At 37.6% G+C, this 24,496-nt stretch overlaps 1 protein-coding gene across 2 annotated transcripts in view; it reads right to left on the reverse strand.

Annotated features, from left to right (window-relative positions):
* The window catches only part of LOC115524555 (protein NPAT), a 53,452-nt gene that overhangs the window by 21,832 nt on the left and 7,124 nt on the right, over positions 1 to 24,496 (reverse strand). For both annotated transcript variants that reach the window (XM_030330921.2, XM_030330922.1), the window contains exons 2-7: positions 13,034 to 13,152; positions 9,100 to 9,160; positions 6,988 to 7,060; positions 5,417 to 5,457; positions 3,911 to 4,138; positions 2,030 to 2,111 (exon numbers count right to left, since the gene is read on the reverse strand). In XM_030330921.2, the coding sequence (XP_030186781.1) occupies positions 2,030 to 2,111; positions 3,911 to 4,138; positions 5,417 to 5,457; positions 6,988 to 7,060; positions 9,100 to 9,160; positions 13,034 to 13,152 (604 nt within the window). The remainder of the gene's footprint in view (positions 1 to 2,029; positions 2,112 to 3,910; positions 4,139 to 5,416; positions 5,458 to 6,987; positions 7,061 to 9,099; positions 9,161 to 13,033; positions 13,153 to 24,496) is intronic.

A 24,496-nucleotide genomic window follows, 5' to 3' on the forward strand; every position in this document is an offset into this window, starting at 1 on the left:
GACTTCAAACTATGCTACAAAACTGTAATCATCAAGATAGTATGGTACTGGCACAAAAACAGACACTCAGATCAATGGAAAAGAAAAGAGAATCCAGAAATGGACCCACAACTGTATGTCCAACTAATCTTTGACAAAGCAGGAAAGAATATCCAATGGAAAAAAGACAGTCTCCTCAGCAAGTGGTGCTAGGAAAATGGACAGCAACATGCAGAAGAATGAACCTGGACCACCTTCTTACACCATACACAAAAATAAACTCAAAATGGATGAAAGACCTCAATGTAAGACAGGAAGCCATCAAAATCCTCGAGGAGAAAGGCAAAAACCTCTTTGACTTCGTTCACAGCAACTTCTTACTCAACACGTCTCCGGAGGCAAGGGAAACAAAAGCAAAAATGAACTATTGGGACCTCATCAAAATAAAAAAGCTTCTGCACAGTGAAGGAAACAATCAGCAAAACTAAAAGGCAAATGACGGAATGGGAGAAGATATTTGCAAACGACCTATCAGGTAAAGGGTTAGTATCCAAAATCTATCAAGAGCTTCTCAAACTCAACACCCAAAAAAACAAATAATCCAGTGAAGAAATGGGCCAAAGACATGAATAGACACTTCTCCAAGGAAGACATCCAGATGGCCAAATGACACGTGAAAAAATGCTCCACATCACTCATCATCAGGGAAATACAAATCAAAACCACAATGAGACACCACCTCACACCTGCCAGAATGGCTAACATTAACAACTCAGGCAACAACAGACGGTGATGAGGATGCGAGAAAGAGGATCTCTTTGGCACTGCTGGCAGGAATGCAAACTGGTGCAGCCACTCTAGAAAACAGTAAGGAGGTTCCTCAAAAAAATTAAAAATAGAACTACCCTATAACTCAGCAATTGCACTACTAGGTATTTATCCACGGGATACAGGTATGTGGTTTCGAAGGCGCACATGCACCCCAATGTTTATAGCAGCACTATCGACAATAGCCAAAGTATGGAAAGAGCCCAATGTCCATCGACAGATGAATGGATAAAGAAGATGTGGTACATATATACAATGGAGTATTACTCAGCAATCAAAAAGAATGAAATCTTGCCATTTGCAACTACGTGGATGGAACTGGAGGGTATTATGCTAAGCAAAATTAGTCAGAGAAAGATAAATATCATATGGCTTTACTCATATGAGGAATTTACAATACAAAACAGATGAACATAAGGGAAGGGAAGCAAAAATAATATAAAAACGGGAGGGGGACAAAACATAACAGACTTTTGAAGAACAGAGGGTTGGAAGGGTTGTAGGAGGGGGATGGGCTAAATGGGTAAGGGGCATTAAGGCATCTACTCCTGAAATAATTATTGCACCATATGCTAACTTGGATGTAAATTAAACAATAAATTAAGAAAAAGGGCCAAGGTTTCTATAAATGTTAGATACTGTTACCATTATTTTACTATTAAAACAATAAAAGGGGGGGAGGTCAGCCTTGAATGGGAGACAACCAAGTAAAAACCGTAACAAAAATACCCATGGCATGGCAGTTAAGAAATCAGAAAAAGCATTTAAAAACTATTCTCTCTCTTTTCTGAAATATCCTTCAAACAAAGACACAGGACTAAGTACAGAAAGAACTTTGATCTCAAAGACTTCCTGAAAAGATTTCTGACTTTGAGACTCTAAATAATTTGTTTGTGAAAATGCCAGTATTATTTATATTTACTCAAAAACAGCCTACTTAAAAAAATCTGATAGTACCAATTTTAAGACATATTTTTATGCACTATTTTAGAAAGAAAAGATTTCCAACAAAACAGTGATAAGCCATTGATTATAAGATACAACTAGGTATCAAGGAGGTTAAAATGTGGGAAGAAAAATGCATTTTGCAATGAATGTAATAGTAAATAATCCCAAGAAGTGAATCCATTCTTGTTATTTTATTCATAATGTAAATATCCTGGTGTAATTCTTATTTAATTTTAATGGTTATTAGAAACTCTTCCTTTTAAAAGGCATTTACCTTTTGCGTCTAGCAGGAGACATTACACTGGCTTGAGTTTTCCTTTCCTGAGGACCAGGAATGATACTTAAAGACTCTCCAGCTGTATTTCAAGAAAAAAAGTATTAAGTCAAGGACATGGAATAGTTTTCTAAACTTGAATTAATGGAATAAGCAGCATCACATAATGATTATTTTATATTAAATTCAGTTAGCATACACTGAATGCTTCACTATGTTCAAGGCACTGTAGAATATATTAGAATGAGTAATATCTATCGTTTGACTTCAGGTTTTTAAAAAAAATTTTTTTTTTTTAAATTTTTTTTTTTCAACGTTTATTTATTTTTGGGACAGAGAGAGACAAAGCATGAACGGGAGAGGGGCAGAGAGAAAGGGAGACACAGAATTGGAAGCAGGCTCCAGGCTCTGAGCCATCAGCCCAGAGCCTGATGCGGGGCTCGAACTCACGGAGCGCGAGATCGTGACCTGGCTGAAGTTGGACGCTTAACCGACTGCGCCACCCAGGCGCCCCTTTTTTTTTTTTTTTAATTTTTTTTTCAACGTTTATTTATTTTTGGGAAAAAAAAATTTTTTAATGTTATTATTATTTATTCTTAAGCGAGATAAAGAAACAGAGCATAAGTGGGGGAGGGGCACAGAGAGAGAGGGAGACACAGAATTCAAAGCAGGATGCAGGCTCTGAGCTGTCAGCACAGAGCCCGACGCAGGGCTCGAGCTCACAAACCGAGAGATCATGACCTGAGCTGAAGTCGGACGTTTGACTGACTGAGCCACTCAGGCGCCCCAAGATTATGCATTTTTGACAAGCTCCCAGGTAATACTAATACTTCTGGTCCACTGACCACCATTTGAGCAGACAAGATTCAGATTATTTTCAGTATTTTGTCATTATAAACAGGCTCCCCTAGATTAAAAAAAAATTTTTTTTAACATTTATTCATTTTTGAGAGACAGAGTGCAGGTGGGGGGGTGGGGCAGAGAGAGAGGGAGACAGAATCTGAAGCAGGCTCCAGGCTCTGAGCTGCCAGCACAGAGCCTGACGCGGGGCTCGAACCCACGAACCATGAGACGTGACCTGAGCCAAAGTTGGACGCTCAACTGACTGAGTCACTGAGGCGCCCCATTGTCTGACTTCAGGTTTTGCAATTAAGTACAGCACAGTCTCAACAAAACATGGCAGACTGGAGGAAGTGTAAGAATTATAAACTAAGTGTACACTAGAGTGTGTATATACTACATGTTTTTACCCAGGGGTGTAAAAAAGGTTGGAGAACAGATGGAAATGAGGGAGGATGTCATGGATGGCAGTAAGTTTCAGCTGCACAGAAGAGAAAGAAAACTTGTCTAAGTGAGACTGGCATCTGAATTTTAATCCCAACCCTGTTATTAAATAGCTTTTCGCCCCTTAGTATCAGGTGTTTTCAACCATTTCAAGTACACAACAAGCAAGCTATACTAGACGATCTCTACGTGTACCTCCAGCTCTGAGATTCACAGAATATGCATGATTTTCAACATGTAGATAAAGATGGAGGTGAATTGGAAGAACACTGTTCGTTCCAGGAGACTGGCATGGACAAATATAAGGAGGCGGTCAAATTTACTGTGTATTACTTTTAAAATCAAATATAACACAAGTCTTTTCTACTAATGTAGAAAACGGAGAATCAGAAGAAAGTTCAAGGTTGGACCTCAGAATAGAGCTAAGAATTCTAGATTAAAATGTTTTCTAAGTATAACAACATGCTCACTTTAAGACAAACTTACCCAAAGTCTGTTCCAGTTTATAGTACTTTACAATTTATAAAGACAGTAATATATCATCTATTTACACAATGTGACTAAAAACAAAACTCAGAGAACAAAATTTAAACTCACTGGCCACAGAGTCTTGTGACTGTGAATGGTTAACCACTACAAAATTTGACCTCACAGGAGCTGTAATCTGGCCAGCTGACCGGACAAGCTGTGTGGCTGTTGAAGGAGTAGTAGCAGGACACTGTCCTGAAAGATACGCTAAAGTCAGCAACTCTGAATTGACGGGAGCCGCTTGAGACGCGAGCTTTCTCTGCCTTTTGATTTCTGCAATTCCACTTCTTGTTCGGACTGCAACACAGGAGAATTTAAAAAATTAACTCAGTGTCAGAGTGCTCTGGCAATTTTAACAAGTCTATGTGATACACATCCTACTATTTAATAACATGTTAGAGCTATAGATTGAAAAAGAGCCCTTGGAAGTAACAACTAAGTTTAGGTGTTAATTTCGTATGAAACAAACTAAAATGCATACAGCTGACCCTTGAACAACACAGGGGTTAAGAGCACCGACCCTTTGCACAGTCAAAAATCCAAATATAACTTCTGACTTCCCCCAGACTTTTTTTTTTTAATGTTTATTTATTTCTGACACAGAGAGAGACAGAGCACAATGGGGGGCAGGGGCAGAAAGCAAGGGAGACACAGAATCCGAAACAGGCTCCAGGCTCTGAGCTGTCAGCACAGAACCCGACGTGGGGCTCGAACTCATGAACGGTGAGATCGTGACCTGAGCCGAAGTCAGACGCTTAACCGACTGAGCCACCCAGGCGCCCCTCCCCCCAGACTTTAACTACTGATAGCCTACTGGTGACCAGAAGCCTTACCAATAACCAACAATTGAACACATATTCTGTATGTTATATTATACTGTAGTCTTACAACAAAGTAGCCTTAGAGAAGAAAACATGTGATTAACAAAGTCATTGGAAGCGAAGATACATTTATATTCCTGTACTGTATTTATTTACAGAAAAAAATTGTGAATAAGTGAACCCACCCAGTTCAAAGCAGTGTGATTCAAGGGTCAACTGTATACACAAAGTTTATAAATCTATGAGTATATTTCTTTAGTAATTCATACTGATAACACCTCTACAAATTAAGAAACAAACCAATGAAATGAGAATTAAAGACATGAATACACTAGAGTCAATGAAAAAAAACAGGGAGTACTTCAAATGCTCTTTTCTACAATTTCCTATTATGGTAATTTCCTATTATGGTAATAACTGTACTTCAAAGAGCAGTAGTTAAAAAAATTTTTTTAACGTTTATTTATTTTTGAGACAGGGAGAGACAGAGCATGAACGGGGGAGGGTCAGAGAGAGAGGGAGACACAGAATCGGAAGCAGGCTCCAGGCTCTGAGCTGTCAGCACAGAGCCCGACGCGGGGCTCGAACTCACGGAGTGCGAGATCATGACCTGAGCCGAAGTCAGACGCTTAACCGACTGAGCCACCCAGGCACCCCAAAGAGCGGTAGTTTAAACAAAATATATACTTAGCATAAATTTGACAGTTTAAGTCTGAATTAATGCTAAACATTATTTATAAAGCTGAATACCTACCTCTCTGACTGGCAACAAACCCTGAGGAACTTTGCATGCTCCTAACAAATAAAAGAGTTAGATGTTAAAAGATACGGTCTAGTTTATTAACAGTTAGACCTGAAGTAAACTGAATTAAAAGATAATAGACCTCTCTCAGATAAAAAAGATACGCACATTTTTTTGAGGGGTGACCAATCTTACTTGCTTTAGAATGGTGGCATGTTAACACACTCACACACACCGAATTTTAATAATCAAGTTTTTATCCAATGCGGTAAGCGTTAGAGAACTCTGACATCCCATTAAGAATTCGACTTGACTTTAGGAAGTCTATATATTTAAGGAAGCCATGGATAAAATTCTGTAGTTATTAATTACCTTTTATCACTACAGTGATACCTTCACAAAGAAATTCTTCATTTCACATAGGACTCCATACATAAATATGTCAGAATCCCGAAGGTAATTTCAAGGAATATCCTGCTTTTAACAAATTTACTACTTATAAAACTATTTTATCCAGTGTCTAACAAAGAAGGAAAACAAACAGGAAAGCAAACATATAAGAAAATTCACAGTATAAGGTGATTCTCCTTTTATTACGAACTGGTTACCCAATCACAGACAGTGCTCTCTTCCTGGGAAATCTGTTAAATTAGTCTCTATGAAAAAGAGCAATAAAACTTACTAAATTGAAAAAGCATTTTTAATAACACACACACACCAGTCTTGGAGAATATTTGACTAAGAGCCTTTTATTTTTATGTAGCATCTCAACAAAACATCTCAGTAACTTATAAATATTTATAGGTGCTAATTAAATTGAATGTCTTTCAAGATTATTTGAAAGGGGAGAAAAAAGTCAAGAAAGGGGGAATAAAGGTAAGAGAACCAAATAAGATGTGATAGAGTTAGACAGAAAGCATTTGAAGCCATTTCAGCAGTTTAAACTGGGAAGGAAATGAAGCCCCCTGCTGCATTTATGCTGAGTGTTCCACTTTCTCTGGGAGAAAGGGTAAGAAACTGTTTTTATACTACACTCTAAAGTTAGGTAAGAGCTGTTTACCAGTAGGGCATTACATGGCCATGACCTCGGTAAAAGGTGCATATTAGTACCATGAGAAAATTCCAAAATTAGAAGATTCCACAAGTAGCATTTTATTTAGGCTTGTTTCTTTACAGGGGAAGAACCAATGAGGCACGAATTCAACACATCAATTCTTTGCATGAGTAATGAAGATTCAACTGTGTAAGGAAATTCACACAAGGCTGGATTAGATTTATATTGTACCCAGAGAGCTGCCTCTAAATTGCTAAGGGACTTTGGGAATATCATTAAACATGTGTAAGTCTCAATTTCCTTATTTCTAAACATTTTATTAAATATGTATTTTATTTCAAATTATTCCAATAAAAAACAGGAATATCCATAACCTCTGGAGTAAATTTAAAATTAGATCAGTATTACAGAAGTGCACTGTGTGGGTCATAAGAAGATTTAAATCTGAAGAGCTTTCTGCATGTGTTTGCATTCCCAAATCATCATGTATGTTCTGATAACTTTACTATACAGGCTTTTTATTTATTACCTGATCTGGGAAAGCGTATGGTCTAACTTCTTCCACAGAGATGACATAATTGCTGGAACATCATTTGATGTTTCTACAGAAGAAGAAAAGTTAATGAATATGGCTGAAGAAAATTCATCACTTAATTTGGTCACAAAATCAACAAGGAAAAAACCTTTTCTCTCAACTGTTGACCTTATGTTGGAAACTACGAAATAAGCCTACTTTGTAAAATGACCTGCAAAGCTGTACTTCTTTCTTTTCTCAAGCCATTGACTATCCGATGCAATGAGTGGAAATGGACATCTGTAAAGCCTCTGAAGCTTTTTAAGAACGATTTTATATCTTCTTTGTATTAAATAAAAGACAAACTATTTTATTTCCTTTTTTTTTTTTTTTTTTTTTTTTTTTACAGATTTTTAAAAAATTTTAAATAATCTCTACACCCAACATGGTGAGCTCACAACCCTGAGATCGAGAGTCACATGCTCCACTGACTGAGCCAGCCAGGTGCCCCCGAAAGGACAAACTATCTTAAATCTGTTCTATTTGACAACATGTGACATTTACAAGTGAATTAAAATAATGTGATTTATAATAAATTTCATAAAGGTTATGCAAACTCCTGTGAGTATGGAAATTATTTTTCCACAACCAATTTTTTCATGTCCAAATTACTGTGATTGGTCAGCAACCCCTCAATAAAAGCACCACCGCTTGGGGCGCCTGGGTGGCTCAGTTGGTTAAGCGGCCGACTTCGGCTCAGGTCGTGATCTCGTGGTCTGTGAGTTCGAGCCCCAGGTCGGGCTCTGTGCTGACAGCTCAGAGCCTGGAGCCTGTTTCAGATTCTGTGTCTCCCTCTCTCTGACCCTCCCCCGTTCACGCTCTGTCTCTGTCTCAAAAATAAATAAACGTTAAAAAAAAAAAAAATTAAGAAAAAAAAAAGCACCACCGCTTACTATACTTAAGAGTTACAGGTAAAATTCCTGAGAACTGATTTTTTTTTTTTTTTTTTTAAGGATATGCTCTTAAAGTCCACAGTGTTGGGGAACTTACAGGATATTTAAAATCTTTGCCATATACTTAAAAAAACTCAAACCAGAGAAAGCTACCCAACATAAAAATGGGATTAAACGTTCATATTGCAAAAGCATATAGTTTTTGATGTTATTTACACTGTAAAAATTCCTGTAGAGGGGCACCTGGGTGGCTCAGTCGGTTAGGTCTCAGGCTCTTGATTTTGGCTCAGGTCATGATCTCACGATTTGTGGGATCAAGTCCTGCTTCAGGCTCTGTGCTGGCAGCACGGAGCCTGCTTGGGATTCTCCCTCTCCCCCCAACTCTCTGCCCCTCCCGAGCTCACACTCATTCTGTCTCAAAATAAACAAACATAACATTTAAAAAAAATTTAATATTACTCTCTGTAGTTTCTAGGGCTGCGATCTGGGAAAAGTTGTTTGGCTTAATTCTCAGTTTCCTGGGATCTTAACAATAAAAATGGATTTTAACAATAAATACCTCTTACTGGGTTAGTTTAAGGACTGTTTACAAAACATATGAAAGCATCTAGCACAAAGCTGCCTACAGACAAATACTCAATAAACATGAAGCATCTTTCCTTTTTTTCAATGCTATTGTTTTATGGTAATTCTTGTTAATGTTCTGAGCTACAAAAATAATATTAGAGGATAAAACAATTTTAACTTTCCCCTTAAAATATTAACTTAGGCAAGTATTAATTTATATTCTGGTTAATATAAATCAGAATTTTATGACTGGGTCCTGTGTCCAGATTTAGACTACAAAGGACTTAAAATGTTATCTTGAAATTCTCTAACACGTAGCAATGCTGTTCATCAAGGCAGAGACCTACATTTAGGAGTTTTATTTTTTACAAAATTTATTTTGTTACATTCATCAGCATTCAGATTTTTACAATTTCTCAATATAAATGCAAACTTTTTAATTAGGTATTTCCCAGTAAAACTTCTCTCATCGTAATGGAGATAAGTTTTTTGCTTTGTTTTGTTTTTTGAAAAGTTTTCTTTTGATTTGCAAGAGGCATTAATATCCTTTAAAAATTATTTCTACTTAAAAATTAGATAAAAATAATCCCTGAACTTGAATTCTTACCTTTTGCTTTCATAGCTACATATTCATTCAGAATTGTTGTCAAGTTTTTTCCAAACAAGGACTGAAAAGAAAAAAATCAAGCATTACAAAAATTGTGCAACACTGCCAATAATCTTCCACCACAGAACGTCTATATAACATTATAAAAGACCTGGATTTTTTGATGGGGGTGAAGAACAAGTTATCAAAAATAAAGAGTCACTTAAGTTAGGAGTTCCATCAAATCTTCCACGAGTCGAGAAAATTGCCTGTTTGAAATTTTTAAAAAATTTTATTTATTTATTTTGAGAGAGACAGTGAAGAGTGAGCAGGGGAGAGGCAGAGAGAGAGAGAGGGAGAGAGAGAATCCGAAGCAAGCTCCGCACCATCAGTGCAGAGCCTGACGTGTGGTTCAAACTCATGAACCATGAGACCATGACCTGAGCCCAAGCCAGAAGCTTAACTGACTGAGCCACCGAGGCACCCCAAGGACCTTGTCTGTTTGAATAAGACTCTAAGACTATGTTTTTTTAGCTAAGATAGTCCAAAGGCAGAAAAGCAGTTTTCAGCTGCAAGGGAGGGATCCAGTCACCTAAGTTTTAAAACTGTAAGGACCCACTCCTAATCTGCCCTTTCTTTGAAAAAAAAAATTCTTTTTAAAATATTAATTTTTGAGAGACACAGAGAGAGAGAGAAATGTGAGTGCACAAGAGTGAGTGGGGAAGGGGCAGAGACAGGGAGACACAGAATCCAAAGCAGGCTAGAGGCTATGAGCTGTCAGCACAGAGCCTGAAGTGGGGCTTGAACCCACAAACTGTGAGACCATGACCTGAGTCAAAGTTGGTCACCTAACCCACTGAGTCACCCAGGTGCCCCACCCCCGCGACCATTCTTAATCTTATTTGTATGTTCTTTCTCACAGAGAAACCTGGCTCCCATTATCTACATTACATTTTCATTATTTGTTGAGAATGGCTAATTTAGTAGAACTCCGAGGGATTTATTTAAGATTCATTCATGCTTTTTGAGTCAACAGCATGTTTGCTTTTTGTTGTTTAGTAGTATTCCATTCTATGGCTGTACCACAGTTTATCCGTTTATTGGCTAAAGGACAGCTTGGTTGTTTTCAGTTTTTGACCATCACAGATAAACATTAGTGTGCAGGCTTTTGTGTGAACATGTTTTGCAATTTACTTGGATTAAGTACCTGGGTGTATGAGGGCTGGGTCACATGGGGAACACATGTTTACCTTTATAAACAACTGCCAATTTGTTTTTCAAAGTGGTTGTATGATTTTACGTTCTCAGCAGCAATAAATGTTGAGTTCCTGCTGTTTTGCACCATTACTGCTAATGATCTGACAGTTTTTAAACTGTTCTTTATAGCAGCCATTCTAATATATATATGCTGGTATCTCTCTCTTTTTCTTAATGTTTCACTTATTCTTTAGAGACAGAGAGACAGACGATGAGCGGGGAAAGGGCAGAGTGAGCAAGGGACACAGAATTGGAAGCAGACTCCAGGCTCTGAGCTGTCAGCATCGAGCCCCCGTGAGGCTCAAACTCACAAGCGGTGAGATCATGACCTGAGGCGAAGTCAGAGGCTTTACGGACTGAGCCATGGACGCACCCCTGTTGGTATCTCTTTAGAGTATTAATTTGCATTTTCCCAATGACAAATGATTTGGAGTTTTTAAATTAGCTTATTGCCATCTTCAGATCCTTTGCCCTTTAAAAAGATTTTCTTTTTTGGGGCACCTGGGTGGCTCAGTTGGTTGAGTGCCCGACTTCGGCTCAGGTCATGATCTCATGGCTCATGAGTTCGAGACCAGCATGGGGCTCTGTGCTGACAGCTCAGAGCCTGGAGCCTGCTTCAGATTCTGTGTGTGTGTGTGTCTCTCTCTCTCTGCCCCTCCCCCACTCACTCACACTCTCTCTCTGTCTTCCTCAAAAATAAACATTAAAAAATTTTAAAAAAAAAAGAGATTTTCTTTTTAAAGAGGTTTTTTTTTTTTTTAATGTTTATTTTTGAGAGAGACAGAGAAAGAGACAGAGTAAGAGCAAGGGAGGGGCAGAAAGACAGAGAGAGAGACACAGAATCTGAAGCAGGCTCCAGACTCTGAGCTGTCAGCACAGAGCCTGATGTGGGGCTCGAACTCACGAACCATGAGATCATGACCTGAGCCGAGATCAAGAGGAGGATGCTTAACCAACTGAGCCCCCCAGGCACCCCCAAAATAATTTCATTAAAAAAATTTTTAATAGTTTTTAAAAGGGTGTTCTGGGTACAAATCCTTTATCACATAACTGATAATGTAATTTTTTTTTTCCAGCCTATGGTTGGTCCTTCTTTGAACAGTCTATTGTACAGCAAAATTTTTAAATTTTTAGGAAGTTTAATTTACCAATTTTTCCTCTTTGTCAGTGTCATACTTAAAACTCATCATCAAATCCAAGTTAACATAAATTTTCTCCTGAAAAGTCTTATAGTTCTATGCTGTACATTTGGTCTATTATCCATTTTGGTAGACTTTGTATGATGTATGTGTAGAGAATCTTTTTTTGAATCTGCATGATTATTGCTCTATCTCCATTTGTTGATAAATTACCATCTCCAGTGAATTCCCTTTGTACTTCAATCACAAATCAGTTTTGCATAGGTCTACACTGGGCTCTATTCTGTTCCACTGATGTAAGTGCCAAACCTCTCCCTAACATCACCGGATCATGATGACCAGAACTCATTAATAAGTCTTACAATTAAGTAATAGGACTCTTCCAACTTATCCTTTTTAAGAACAGTTTGGAGTATTCTAGTCCCTTTGCTTTTCCACATGAAATTTAGAAATCAGCTTGTTGCTATCTATAAAAATGCTTATGGGGATTTTAACTGTAATGAATCTATAGATCAAAATGGGGAGAATGGACATCTTAAATGACTGCACTATCTTTGATATTCTCTAGCAGTTTTACTTGTCTTTTCAGGTTTCCTCTACAGAAAAGAATGTTGTTTGTGACAGCTGAAATGAATCTAAGGAGGCATGTTTAAAATAAATTAACAAAATACTATGTCAAATAACGTGGTTACAAAATACACCCACTGTATTCCCAATGATGCTCTGTTGGTCTAGTAATCTTTTTTTTTTTTAATGTTTATTTATTTTTGAGAGAGAGAGAGACGGAGACAGAGACAGACTGTGAGCAGGGGAGGGGCAGAGACAGGAGGAGACACAGAATACGAAGAGGCTCCAGGCTCTGAGCTGTCAGCACAGCTGAAGTGACAACAAAGATAACAAAATACCTGTTTTTTATTTATCTAAAGTAAGCAACCAGATGCAGGAAAAAATTGGTTAACTGTAAGACACTATATAGCAGGTGGCTTAAATAATAGGCATTTCTTATTCTGGAGGCCAGCGAGTCCAAGGTCAAGGTGCCAGCCAATTCAGTTCCTGGTGAGGGCCACCTTCCTGGCTTCTAGACATCGCCTCTGTGCTTATTCAAGGAGAGAGATCTCTCTCTTCCACTTCTTACAAAGGCAATAATCACAACACATGGGGCCCAACCTCACCACCCAATCTAAACGTAATTAATTCTCAAAGATCCCACTACCAAATAGCATCACACTGGTGATGGGGTTTCAACATATGCATCTTGAGGGACACAAATATTTTAGTCCATAGCAAGCAGAAAACAAGTAAGCCTCAAGACAAACAGTAGTGGAATTAATTAGAAATGAGAGAGTCATTTTGAAACTGATTCTTAGAGGCAAAGTTGTAATTGTGTGAAATAAATGTGTGAAAAAAGGATTGGTCTTCTCTGGGTCTTTCCACTCATGCATGAATACTATCAAATCTTTACGAATTCTGATACTGCTAATGAGCTGATTTTAAGACTGTGTTTACAGTCTCTCATGTTGGCCAGTGAGGAAATATTTCCTGTAAGGAACATCACTCACCAGTAAGCAGGCTGGGATAAAACCTTCATCTGTACAATGTTCGGCATATTCTTTTAAATTTGAACTTTCCAAAATAAAAGTCTGGCAGGTAGAGGTGAGGTTTTCCTGTTGCAAGTAACCTAAATGAAAAACAGAAGTTTAGGTGATGCCAGTAAGCTTGTCTATTTTTACCAAAATGCTGTTGAAATGCTACAGCAGTTTCATATCACAAATGAACCCTTAGGTAGAATGTGCTGGGATTCTGCAGCCTTGCCCAGAAACACCAGTATGGCCTTCAGTACAAAGTAGTCTTCATAGAATAGATGGCTGTTTGATGGAAAAAAACTCCAGGTAAACGAGAAATATAAGGTGTCTGATAAACAGCAACCAACACCCAGTAATGCTTAGAAGAGAATAAAATAATGATCAATAACAGGAGAACTAATAAGGAAATGATAAATGTTCTTCTACTCCATGAACTCCATACTCACAAGGATGGCATAGAGTATAAATTAACTTACTGGCTTATCAAAAAATACTACATTCTCCTAAAATTGCTACTTACTTGTACATTTCACTTATTTGCCTGCTGGTTTAAGAGAAAAATGAACAAAAGACCTACTTTTCAAAAAAGGCAAGAACGGCACTCTTTTGATTTTTAATTTATGCCCTTTGGGAGTCAAAACACTATTTCAACAAGAACTTTATTAGCATTTACATCTAACCAACATTTATGGAACAATCTTACGTATCAGTGCTTGGTACTTGCACACATACGACCTGACTAGCAGTCAGTCTATCCTTGCTGTTTTGTTTCTTAGCATTACCAACCACTAAAAAAAGGTAGTATAGTACAGAAAGAACATTGGATAGGCTCCTGGGAGACCAGGTTCTTCTTCCATTCTGTTAAAATAAGCATTGTGAATATAGGGCAAAAAAAATCACTTATATTCTGCAGAACTAAGGTGCTTCATGTATAAAACATCACACTTGCCTTGACTTGTGGATCAAAGCTGGTGAAATTAAACCCTTGTGTAAAGCCCTTTGATCATGTGTAAAGCCCTTTCATCACTTCCTGTATCTCTCAGTTTAAATTTCTAAAATCTTAGCAGTTTCAGTAGGAATGGCAACATAAGGACCTCCAAAAATCCTCTCGTCCATAAAAGAAATGAGAACGCTAGCACAAATTATTAAAAAAAGGTCACAAAACTCTGAATATAATCAAAGTTTTGAGAGCATTTAAGAAACATAGACGAACATCACGTATAATGAACATCTTGGCACTTAAACTAGCTCTATTCCCATGATCATCTCCCTAGCTGAGCAATATATACTTGAAAGTCAATAGCCTGCAATCACAATTAAAACAAACAGCCTAGCAGCCAAGGGAGGGGCTGGATATGCTGGAATTTTTCAAAAGACTCATTTCCAGAAATTGTCATAATGTGATCTGTGTGAAAATTCCCTGTAAAACTCTGGTTGCATGGCTTGTCTCTGAGATGAATCCGAATTTACCCAGTGCAAAGAAACTTCTTTAAGATGTTTGCTTAAAACTACCGGCACGAATTGCTAAACACTACAGCTGCCTGTGACAGAAGAGTAGGACAAACAAGCTAACTCAAAAAAGTTAAAAGGAAAAAAAAAAGCTGGGGCATGAAGAGTACATGGCAGGCTATGAAGAGCTAGGACATATTCCTGAGATAGTAGGAGGCCACGTGCAACTGTAGGGCAACGTGCATACTCAGAATATACGTGCCAAGGCCCCAAGCCCTCGCCTCTGGCTTACTAGGTAAGGCTCTCCGGAAGCAGGAAGTGAAAGCTCAGGCAGAGTCGTCAATGGTTTAGCTGAATGTTGAAGTGTGCCCAATATACACACAGCCCCTTGGTAAACAAAGGGAGACTAACTGACAGCAAGCGTTTAAAAAATGAAAAAAAAGGCAGGGGGATGGGGGCGCTTCGGAGGCTTAGCCGGTTAAGCGTCCAACTTCAGCTCAGGTCATGATCTCACAGCTTGTGAGTTCGAGCCCCGCGTTGGGCTCTGGGCTGACAGCTCACAGCCTGGAGCCTGCTTCGATTTCTGTGTCTCTCGCTGTCTCTGGACCTCCCCTGCTCAAGCTCTGGCTCTCCCTCTCTCTCTCTCAAAAATAAATACACATTAAAAAAAATAAATTTAGGGGTGCCTGGGTGGCGCAGTCGGTTAAGCGTCCGACTTCAGCCAGGTCACGATCTCGCGGTCCGGGAGTTCGAGCCCCGCGTCAGGCTCTGGGCTGATGGCTCAGAGCCTGGAGCCTGTTTCCGATTCTGTGTCTCCCTCTCTCTCGGCCCCTCCCCCGTTCATGCTCTGTCTCTCTCTGTCCCAAAAATAAATAAACGTTGAAAAAAAAATTAAACAAACAAAAAAACAAAAAAAATAAATTTAAAAAATGAAAAAAATCATTCTCCAATCATAGGATATAAATTTAAAGACTATAGACCTTACAGAATTAGTTCAGGCAGCAGTTCACAGCCACTACTGAAGCAATAAAGTGCAGTAACAAAGAGAGTCTGATTATAAGAGTTGTCACATTATATTATTTAAAACGTCAAATTTTCAACAAAAAATTATGAGACACGCACAGAAACAAGAAAGTATGCCTCATATGCAAGGGGAAATAAAAGTAGTCAATAGACATCATTCCTAAGGAAACCAAGACACTATAGTTAAAACTTTTAAAAAGTCAGCTATTTTAAATAAGTTCAGAGAATTAAAGAAAACTATTCATAAATACCTAAAAAGATTATGAGAGCAATGTTTCACCAAACAGAAATAAGACAGAAATTCTACAAAAAGCATAAACAAAATAAAAACCAAGTAGAAATTCTAGAGTTGAAAAGTAGAACTAAAATGAGAAATTCTCTAGAGGGGGGCTCAACAGATTTGAGGCAGATGAAAGAATTAGTGAACCTGAACACAGATCAAATGATCTGTATCCAGCATAAGGAACAAAAACAAATAGGATCGCGAAAAGTGAACAGAATCCCCGGGAGCTGTGGGGTATCATCAGCTGTACCAAGACACGCATTATCAAAGTCCCAAGAGAAGAGACACAGAAAAAAGCAAAAAGACTATTTGAAGAAATAATGTACAAATAATGAACTTCCAAAATTTTTGGAAACACGTTAATCTATTCATGCAGGAAGGTCAATAAACTCCAAGTGGGATCAAGTGAAAGAAATCCACACCTAGACACAGCATATTCAAACTGTCAAAACACCAAGAGAGAATCTTGAAATCAGAAACAGCTCATCACATACAAGCAATCCGCAGGATTAATGGCTTTTTTCTCATTAGAAACCACAGAGACCACAGGCAGGGAGATGACACATACAAAATGCTAACAAAAAAGTCAACCAAGACCAGCAAAACTCCTTCAAATTGGACAAATTAAGATATTTCCACATTAACAAAACAAAACAAAACCCAGACGCACTGTTGCTAGCAGACTCACTCTATAAGAAATATTAAAGGGAATCCTAGGGGAGCCCCTAGGGTGGCTCATTTGGTTGGGCATCTGATTCTTGATTTTGGCTCAGGTCATGATCCCCGGATTGTGGGATTGAGCCCCATGTCGGGCTCCATGCTGACTGTGGAGCCTGTTTCATATTCCTTCTCTCAGGGCGCCTAGATGGCTCAGTCGGTTAAGTGTTTGACCTCAGCTCAGGAGGTCATGATCTCGCAGTTTGTGAGTTCCAGCTCCACATGGGGCTCTGGGCTGTCAGCACAGAGCCTGCTTCAGATCCCCTGTCTCCCTCTCTCTCTCTGCCCCTCACCCACTCACTCTCCCTCTTCTAGAAATAAACACTTAAATAATGGATTACAATAAAAGGATGGAAAAAGATACACCATTCATACAGGAACTAAGAGCTGAAGAGGCTACACTGAATCAGACAAAGTAAGACAAACATTGTTAGTAGGGGCAAAGATGGCGAAAAAATATCCAATCATTCAAAAGATACACAAAACACAAAGGAGACACACACAAAAGTGCAACAAGAACTAGACAATTCAATAAAAGTTACACACTTCAAAAAAGTCTCACTTTCAGGGGCGCCTGGGTGGCGCAGTCGGTTAAGCGTCCGACTTCAGCCAGGTCACGATCTCGCGGTCCGTGAGTTCGAGCCCCGCGTCAGGCTCTGGGCTGATGGCTCAGAGCCTGGAGCCTGTTTCCGATTCTGTGTCTCCCTCTCTCTCTGCCCCTCCCCCGTTCATGCTCTGTCTCTCTCTGTCCCAAAAATAAATAAACGTTGAAAAAAAAATTAAAAAAAAAAAAAAAGTCTCACTTTCAATAATGAATAGACAACTAGAGAGTTCAGTAAGGAAACAGAAGACTTGAACACTATAAACCAACTAGACCTAACTTCTATAGTGTACTACACCCAACGATAGCCGAATATACATTCTTCTCAGGTGTATGTGAACATCTTCCAGGATAAACTATGTATTAGGACATATAATAAATTTAAAAATTGATGGAAATTATATAGAGGATACTCTCTGACCCTAACAGAATGAAACTAGAAATCAATAATAAGAAATTCATAAATATGCAGAAATTTTTTAAAAAGTTTTTTAACGTTTATTTATTTTTGAGAAAGAGAGAGTGCAAAAGGGGGAGGTGGGAGGGAGACACAGAATCCAAAGCAGGCTCCAGGCTCTGAAATGTCAGTACAGAGCGAACGTGGGGCTTGAACCCACGAACCCTGCGATCACCTGTGGTGAAGTCAGACGCTCAAACGACTGAGTCAACCAGGTGCCCCACAAATACTCAGAAATTAAACAACACTCTCTTAAATAATCAAAGCATCAAAGAAGAAAACAAAAGGAGACAATATTTTGAGATAAACAAAAACAAAAATGCAACATGCTAAAACAGGATACAACTACAGCAGTGCTTAGTGGCATATTTATAGCTTTAAATACCTGTTTTTTGTTTTTTTTTCAAAGCAGGCTTCACGTCCAGCTCAGGGCCCAATGCAGGGATTGAACTCATGACTCTGAGATCAAGACTTGAGCTTACATCAAGAGTCAGACGCTGGGTTAACTCAACAACACAGGCGTCCCAGTAAATACCTGTATTTAAAAGATAAAATCCTGGGGGTGCATGGGTGGCTCAATCAGTTGAGCAACTGACTCCTGATTTTGGCTTGGGTCATGGTCCCATGTTTCATGGGTTTGAGCCCTGTGTCAGGCTCTGTGCTGACAGTCTGGAGCCTGCTTGGGATTTTCTCTCTCCCTCCCTCCCTCCGCCCCTCCTGCATGTACTCTTTTCAAAATAAATAAATAAAAACTTAAAAAACAGATAAAATATCTCAAACCAATACCCTATCCTTCCATTTTATAAACTAGAAGAAGAGCAAACTAAACCCAAAAGAAAGCAGAAGAAAGAAAATAGAGTAGAAAAAAAAATGAAACAGAGAATAACAAAAGAGACAAATCTATGAAACTAAAAGTTGATTCTCTGAAAAGACTAACAAAAATCAACAAATCTGTAATGAGACTGATAAAGAAGACTTAAATTCCTATATTCAGAAATGAAAAGGGGGGACATTACTATTAAATTACAGAAATAAACTGGATTATAAAGGGATACTATGAATAGTTGTATGTACTATGAACAATTTAGAGAGCCCAGGTAAAACAGATACTTCTTACAGAGACATTAAACGGACTCAAGAAAGAAGAGAAAATCTGAACAGACTTAAAACAAGTAAAGAGATTTAACTGTAATAAAGAATCTTTTCACAAAGAAAAGCCTAGGATCAAATGGCCTCACTGATGAATTCTATCAAACACTGAAAAAATTTCACCAACTCTTTTAAATTTTTTTTTTTCAACGTTTATTTATTTTTGGGACAGAGAGAGACAGAGCATGAACGGGGGAGGGCCAGAGAGAGAGGGAGACACAGAATGGGAAACAGGCTCCAGGCTCTGAGCCATCAGCCCAGAGCCTGACGCGGGGCTCGAACTCACGGACCGCGAGATCGTGACCTGGCTGAAGTCGGACGCTTAACCGACTGCGCCACCCAGGCGCCCCTCACCAACTCTTTTAAAAAAAGTAATAAATAAATAAAAGAGAGATTTCCCAATTTAGTTGTTAATGGTAGTAATAATCTGATAATAAAACCAGACAATAACATCACAAGAAAACTACACACCAATATCCCCCATGAGAAAGTAGATGTAATAATTCTCAACATAATACTAACAAAATAAATTCAGTAACATTTAAAAATGATTATACACCATGACAAAGTACAATTGTGCCAGAAATGCAAGACCAGTTCAATAAAACAAAAATAAATCCATGTAACACACGATATTAAATATCTAGTAGCCATTACCCTATATATTAATAAAGAACAAAACCATGTTATCTCATAAGATGCAGAAAAACCATGACAAATTCCAGTATCTTTTCATGATGCAAATATTAGGAATATAAGGGAATTTCTTCAACCTGATAAAGGCATCTATGAAAATCCCACAGGTAACATATCACATCTCAAGGGTGAAAGAGTCAAAGCTTCCCCCATAAGATCACAGACAAGATGATGCCTGCTCTTGCCATTTCAATGCAACACTGTACTAGAGGTTCTAGCTTGGGCAATTAGGAAAGAAAATAAAATAAAAAGCGTCCAGATTGGAAAGGAAAAAAAATCAAATATCCCCATTCGCAGATGATATGATGTCTTAAATAGGAAAATTTAAGGAATCCATGTACACAGAAAAACTATTAAAGTCAATAAATGACTTCAGTAAGGCTGCTGAATACATGATGAATATGCAAAATTTAACTGCATTTCTATATACTTGCAATGAACAATGAATTTCAAAAATGAAATTAAAAAAAGTTTCATTTACAACAGCATCAAAAAGAATAAAACAGGAATAAGTTTAGCAAAAGAAGGAAATTATACTAAAAACTAAAATACCACTCAAAGATATTAAAGACTAAACAAATGGATAGATATATCTTGTTAATGGATTAGAAGAGTTAATATTATTGAGATGTCAATACTCTCAGACTCAACTTAATCTCTATCAAAATTTTAGTTGTCTTTTGTGCAGAAATTCACAAACTGATCCTAACATCCATAATACAAGGGACACAGAGTAGTTAAAACAATCTTCAAGATGAAATAGCTGGTGGAGAAACACCCATTTCAAAATATACTACTATGTAATAGTAATCAACCTAATATGTTACAGGCATAAGGATAGACACATAGATCAATGGGACAGAATTCACAGTCCAGACATTTATGGTCAACTGATTTTCAGAAACAGCGCCAAGTCAACTCAATGGGGGAAATAGTCTTTTCAACAACTGATGCTGGGAGAACTGGATACCCACATGCAAAAGAATGCAGTTGGATCCTCATGCCTCATGCCAAATATAAAAATTAACTAAAAATAGATCAAAGATGTAAGTTTAAGAGCAAAACCCATAAAAATCTTAGAACAAAACAGAGGTGTAAATATTTCTGACATCAGATCAGGTAATGGTTTCTTAGTTATGACATTTAAAGAACAAGCAACCAAAGAAAAAATTAGATGAAATGAATTTCACCAAAATTAAAAACAATTTGTGCTTTCAATGAAAAGACAATGGATGAAACGGAAGAAAATATGTGCAACTCATCTACCTGATAAGGAACTACAATCCAGAATTTATAAAGAACAAACCATTAAGCACCTGAGAAGAGGCTCAACTTCATTAGTAATTAGGAATATTTAAAACCAAAACTACAATGGGATACACCAATTCATACCACTAGGATAGCCAGAATTAAGACAGTCGTGAATATTGGCAAAGATGTGATGAAACTGGAAATCTCATACATTGCTGGTAGGAACTTAAGTAGTACAAAATCGTTAGAAAATTCCTTGTGAAGTTCTCAGAAATATTAAACATAGAATTACCAAATGACCAAGTGATTCTACTAAGGTATATATGTAAGAGAGCTGAAACAGTATGTCCAAACAAAACTTGTACATGAGTGCTCACAGCATTTTTCTTAATATCCAAAAAGTGGAAACAACTTAAATGTCCATCAGTGAATGGACAAAATGTGGAATATCCATACAATGGAACAGTATTCAGCCATGCAAAGTACTACTTCCACTTGCTGCAACATGGATGAATCCTGAAAACATTACATTCTAGAAGTCAGATACAAAAGATCACGTATCGTATACGGTAAAACCTTGGATTGCAGCAGTAAGCTCACACATTGTATGCAGTAAAACCTTGGATAACTTGTTCTGCAAGTGTTCTGTAAGAGCAGTGAACATTTCTAATACAAAACTTTAACCTGATAAACCAGTGATGTCTCACAATACTAGTAGTACATGACAATGAATGTCACGTGATCACAACTGAGTCAATGGTTCTCGAAATTCACTTTGAAATACAAGTGCTTTGGATTACAAGCATGTTTCCGAAATGAATTCTGCTCAACAAACCAAGGTTTTACTATAATTCCATTTATATAAAATGTCCAGAATAGGCAAATCCACAGAGACAAAAGGAAATTAGTGGTTGCTAGAGGATGGGGAGGATGGGGCAAGTGGGAGTGACTGTTAACGGGTTTGGGGTTTCTTTCTGGGATGACAGAAACATTCTGGAATTAACATAGTGATGATGGTTGCACAACATTGTGAATATACTGAAAACCACTGAATTCTACATGTTGTGGTACATAAACTCAAAGTAAAAATGTAATCCTTAATTCTTAACATATTATATGAAGTTCTACTTGTTTTCCATCCCAATTTCTTCTTGAGACTTGTGTCATTCCATCTCTCTCAGACTAACTGGTCTCTCAATTGTGCAAATTCATGAATGTTCTGATATCAAGGCCATTGTAAATGTCATTCCTGTTGCTTGGGCAGCTTATCCTTTCTTAGTTTAGCTAATTCCAACTCATTTTTCAGGTCTAGGGTAACTACCACTTACTCAGAGACTCTTTTTTGGCATGTATTATACTCCTCTTATCAGATACTTTTGTAGTAGACTCATCTCAGTGCTGGTACAGTACTCAAGTATTTAACTACCAATGCAATTATTTAGGTCTCTTCCAACTTTAAAATTATAAGGTTCTACTCTTCTCACCTGGAACTGTGTCTTTAACCAGACCCTCCAAGTCAAAAAAGTAGCAAGAGTGCCTATGAAGTCATTATATATGAAGGTTATAAAAGGAAAGAGCCAGAAAACTGTCATCCCATTTTAGGAAATGGCCTAATTGGGATCTGGGAACCAACTCACCACTTTCTACTTACAGGTGATGAATCAGTTTTCCAACCTTTTGTTAACTAATGCTACAGGAAGAAACAAATAAATATACCAATAAAAACCCCAAAGATATGTCCTTTGGAGTATGGGAGGACATTTAGAAACAGAAGAAACCTTTTATCTCATATATTACTACTTCAATATCTCTATCACTGAAGATGTGAAATCACCTCAAATAGGAAAGCAGATCAAGGATAAATGGCTATTTTTTCCTTTTTTATTTTTTACAAATAAAGACCTCAAATATAAACCCTTATAATTCTACAGCCAGCTGAGAAGTTATCATTTTTATGAAGGTCTGCTTCTTGAGTTACATTATTTGTAGTAAGTCAGCTGCTACTAGGATTTCATGAATACAGAAGTTTAAAATATGTTAAGAACCACTGGAGTCACTCTGGAATCAGGGCAGGTGGAGCTTTTAATATGCTTCAGAATTTAAACTGAAGATAAACAATTTCTTTCCATGGGAGAGTTTCAAAAGTTCTAATCACCCAGATGTATTCATAACCACTTGAGACTTCTAACAGGTGGTGGTGTGAAATCTAATTCCTTAAAGTGGATTTGCTTTTCTGCAGACCAAACATTCTCAAAAGAACAACATAGCCTTAAGGGGATGAAAATTGGTACAGAGGCAGCAAGGGAACAAAGAAAATACCACTGTTTTTATGCAGAAGTCACAGATATACATACAATATGTAAATAGTGTACTTGTGACATTAAAATATTTGGAAATGGGGGGGGAGTCTAAAAATACTCCTTAAGGGTATGATAATGAAATAAGGTTGAGAAATACCTCCCTAAACACAATGTAGTAACAGAAGTAACCTTTCTCAGAATAATATGGTCACTTGTGGTAGCATATGCTGGCCAAGGAATGGTCACAGATCAGTTTATGGCTTATCATAAGACATTACACTTCAGTATACACTTCAGAAAAGGCTTTGTTAAAAGACTAAGTTACTTCTATAAAAAATGTTCAAAAATTACAATGCATCTTAAAATATCTAAGATATTTATCTTTGGCTCTTAGAAACATGTCCAAGTTTAGGCAATCTACAGTTCCCACTTTAGATTAGATTTAATGTGTTCTGCTTTACTTTTTAAAAATGAAAACAAACAGCTAAAGTTAATAAGCTAGTAGTGTAGACAAAATGGAATACTAAAAATAACCCATAAGAATGTAGGAAAAAATGGCACATTTTTTGGTTGGAAACAAATGAGACAAACAGAAAACAAATAGTGAGATAGTAAACTCAATTTAGCAACTACTTTTCGGTATTTACTCAAATGAAATGAAACTTAAGTCCACACACAAACTTGTAAGCAAAGTTATAAACATTTTTTAAGTTTGTATAAGCTTTATAAAACTCAAATATGCATCAACTGGTGAACACAGCATATACATTAATAATACATATGTTGTTTACACATACACAATACATATTGTATATGTAACATACACATATACAATAAAATACAGCAAAAAAGAGGGATAGGCTGGATTTTCAGGAAGCTTTCTTTGGAGTAGGGTTTGTTAAAAATTGAACGAGTTCCTGAATAAATGGATAGCTAAATGAACAAATGAATAAAAATCTATGATCAAGGACGGTCTTTCAGTGTTTTCTGGCATTTAAAAGAAAAGCAGTTTATAGCACACATATATCCTCTTGGGACCTTGCTTTCCACCAATGTATCATAGAGCAAGCAGTTGCTACTTTTCTGGGCCCTTGAGAAGATCAAATAAGATAATAAAATATGGGGTGTCTGGGTGGCTCAGTCAGCTAAGTGTGCAACTCTTGATACTGGCTCAGGTTTTAAGATTGAGCCTTGTACTGGGCTTGGTACTGACAGTGCTGAGCCTGCTTGGGATTCTCACTCTCCCTCTCTCTCTCTCTCTCTCTGCCACTCCCCTGCTCGCTCGCTCACTCACTCACACACACACACACACTCCCTCTCAAAACAAATTTTTAAGAAGTCCATTAAAAAAAGATGTAAAAAAAAATATTTAATGTGTCTGGCCCATAATCAGAGAAAACTAGTGATGTTTAAAGCTATGATGCATGTGTGCAGGAGTATGGGTACCTAATCCTGAAAATTCAGGCAGAATGGCTTACTTTATTTTATAGCCTGGTTTCCATTTCATAGCATT

This window comes from Lynx canadensis, chromosome D1 (genome assembly GCF_007474595.2).
Source record: "Lynx canadensis isolate LIC74 chromosome D1, mLynCan4.pri.v2, whole genome shotgun sequence".
NCBI lineage: Eukaryota > Metazoa > Chordata > Mammalia > Carnivora > Felidae > Lynx > Lynx canadensis.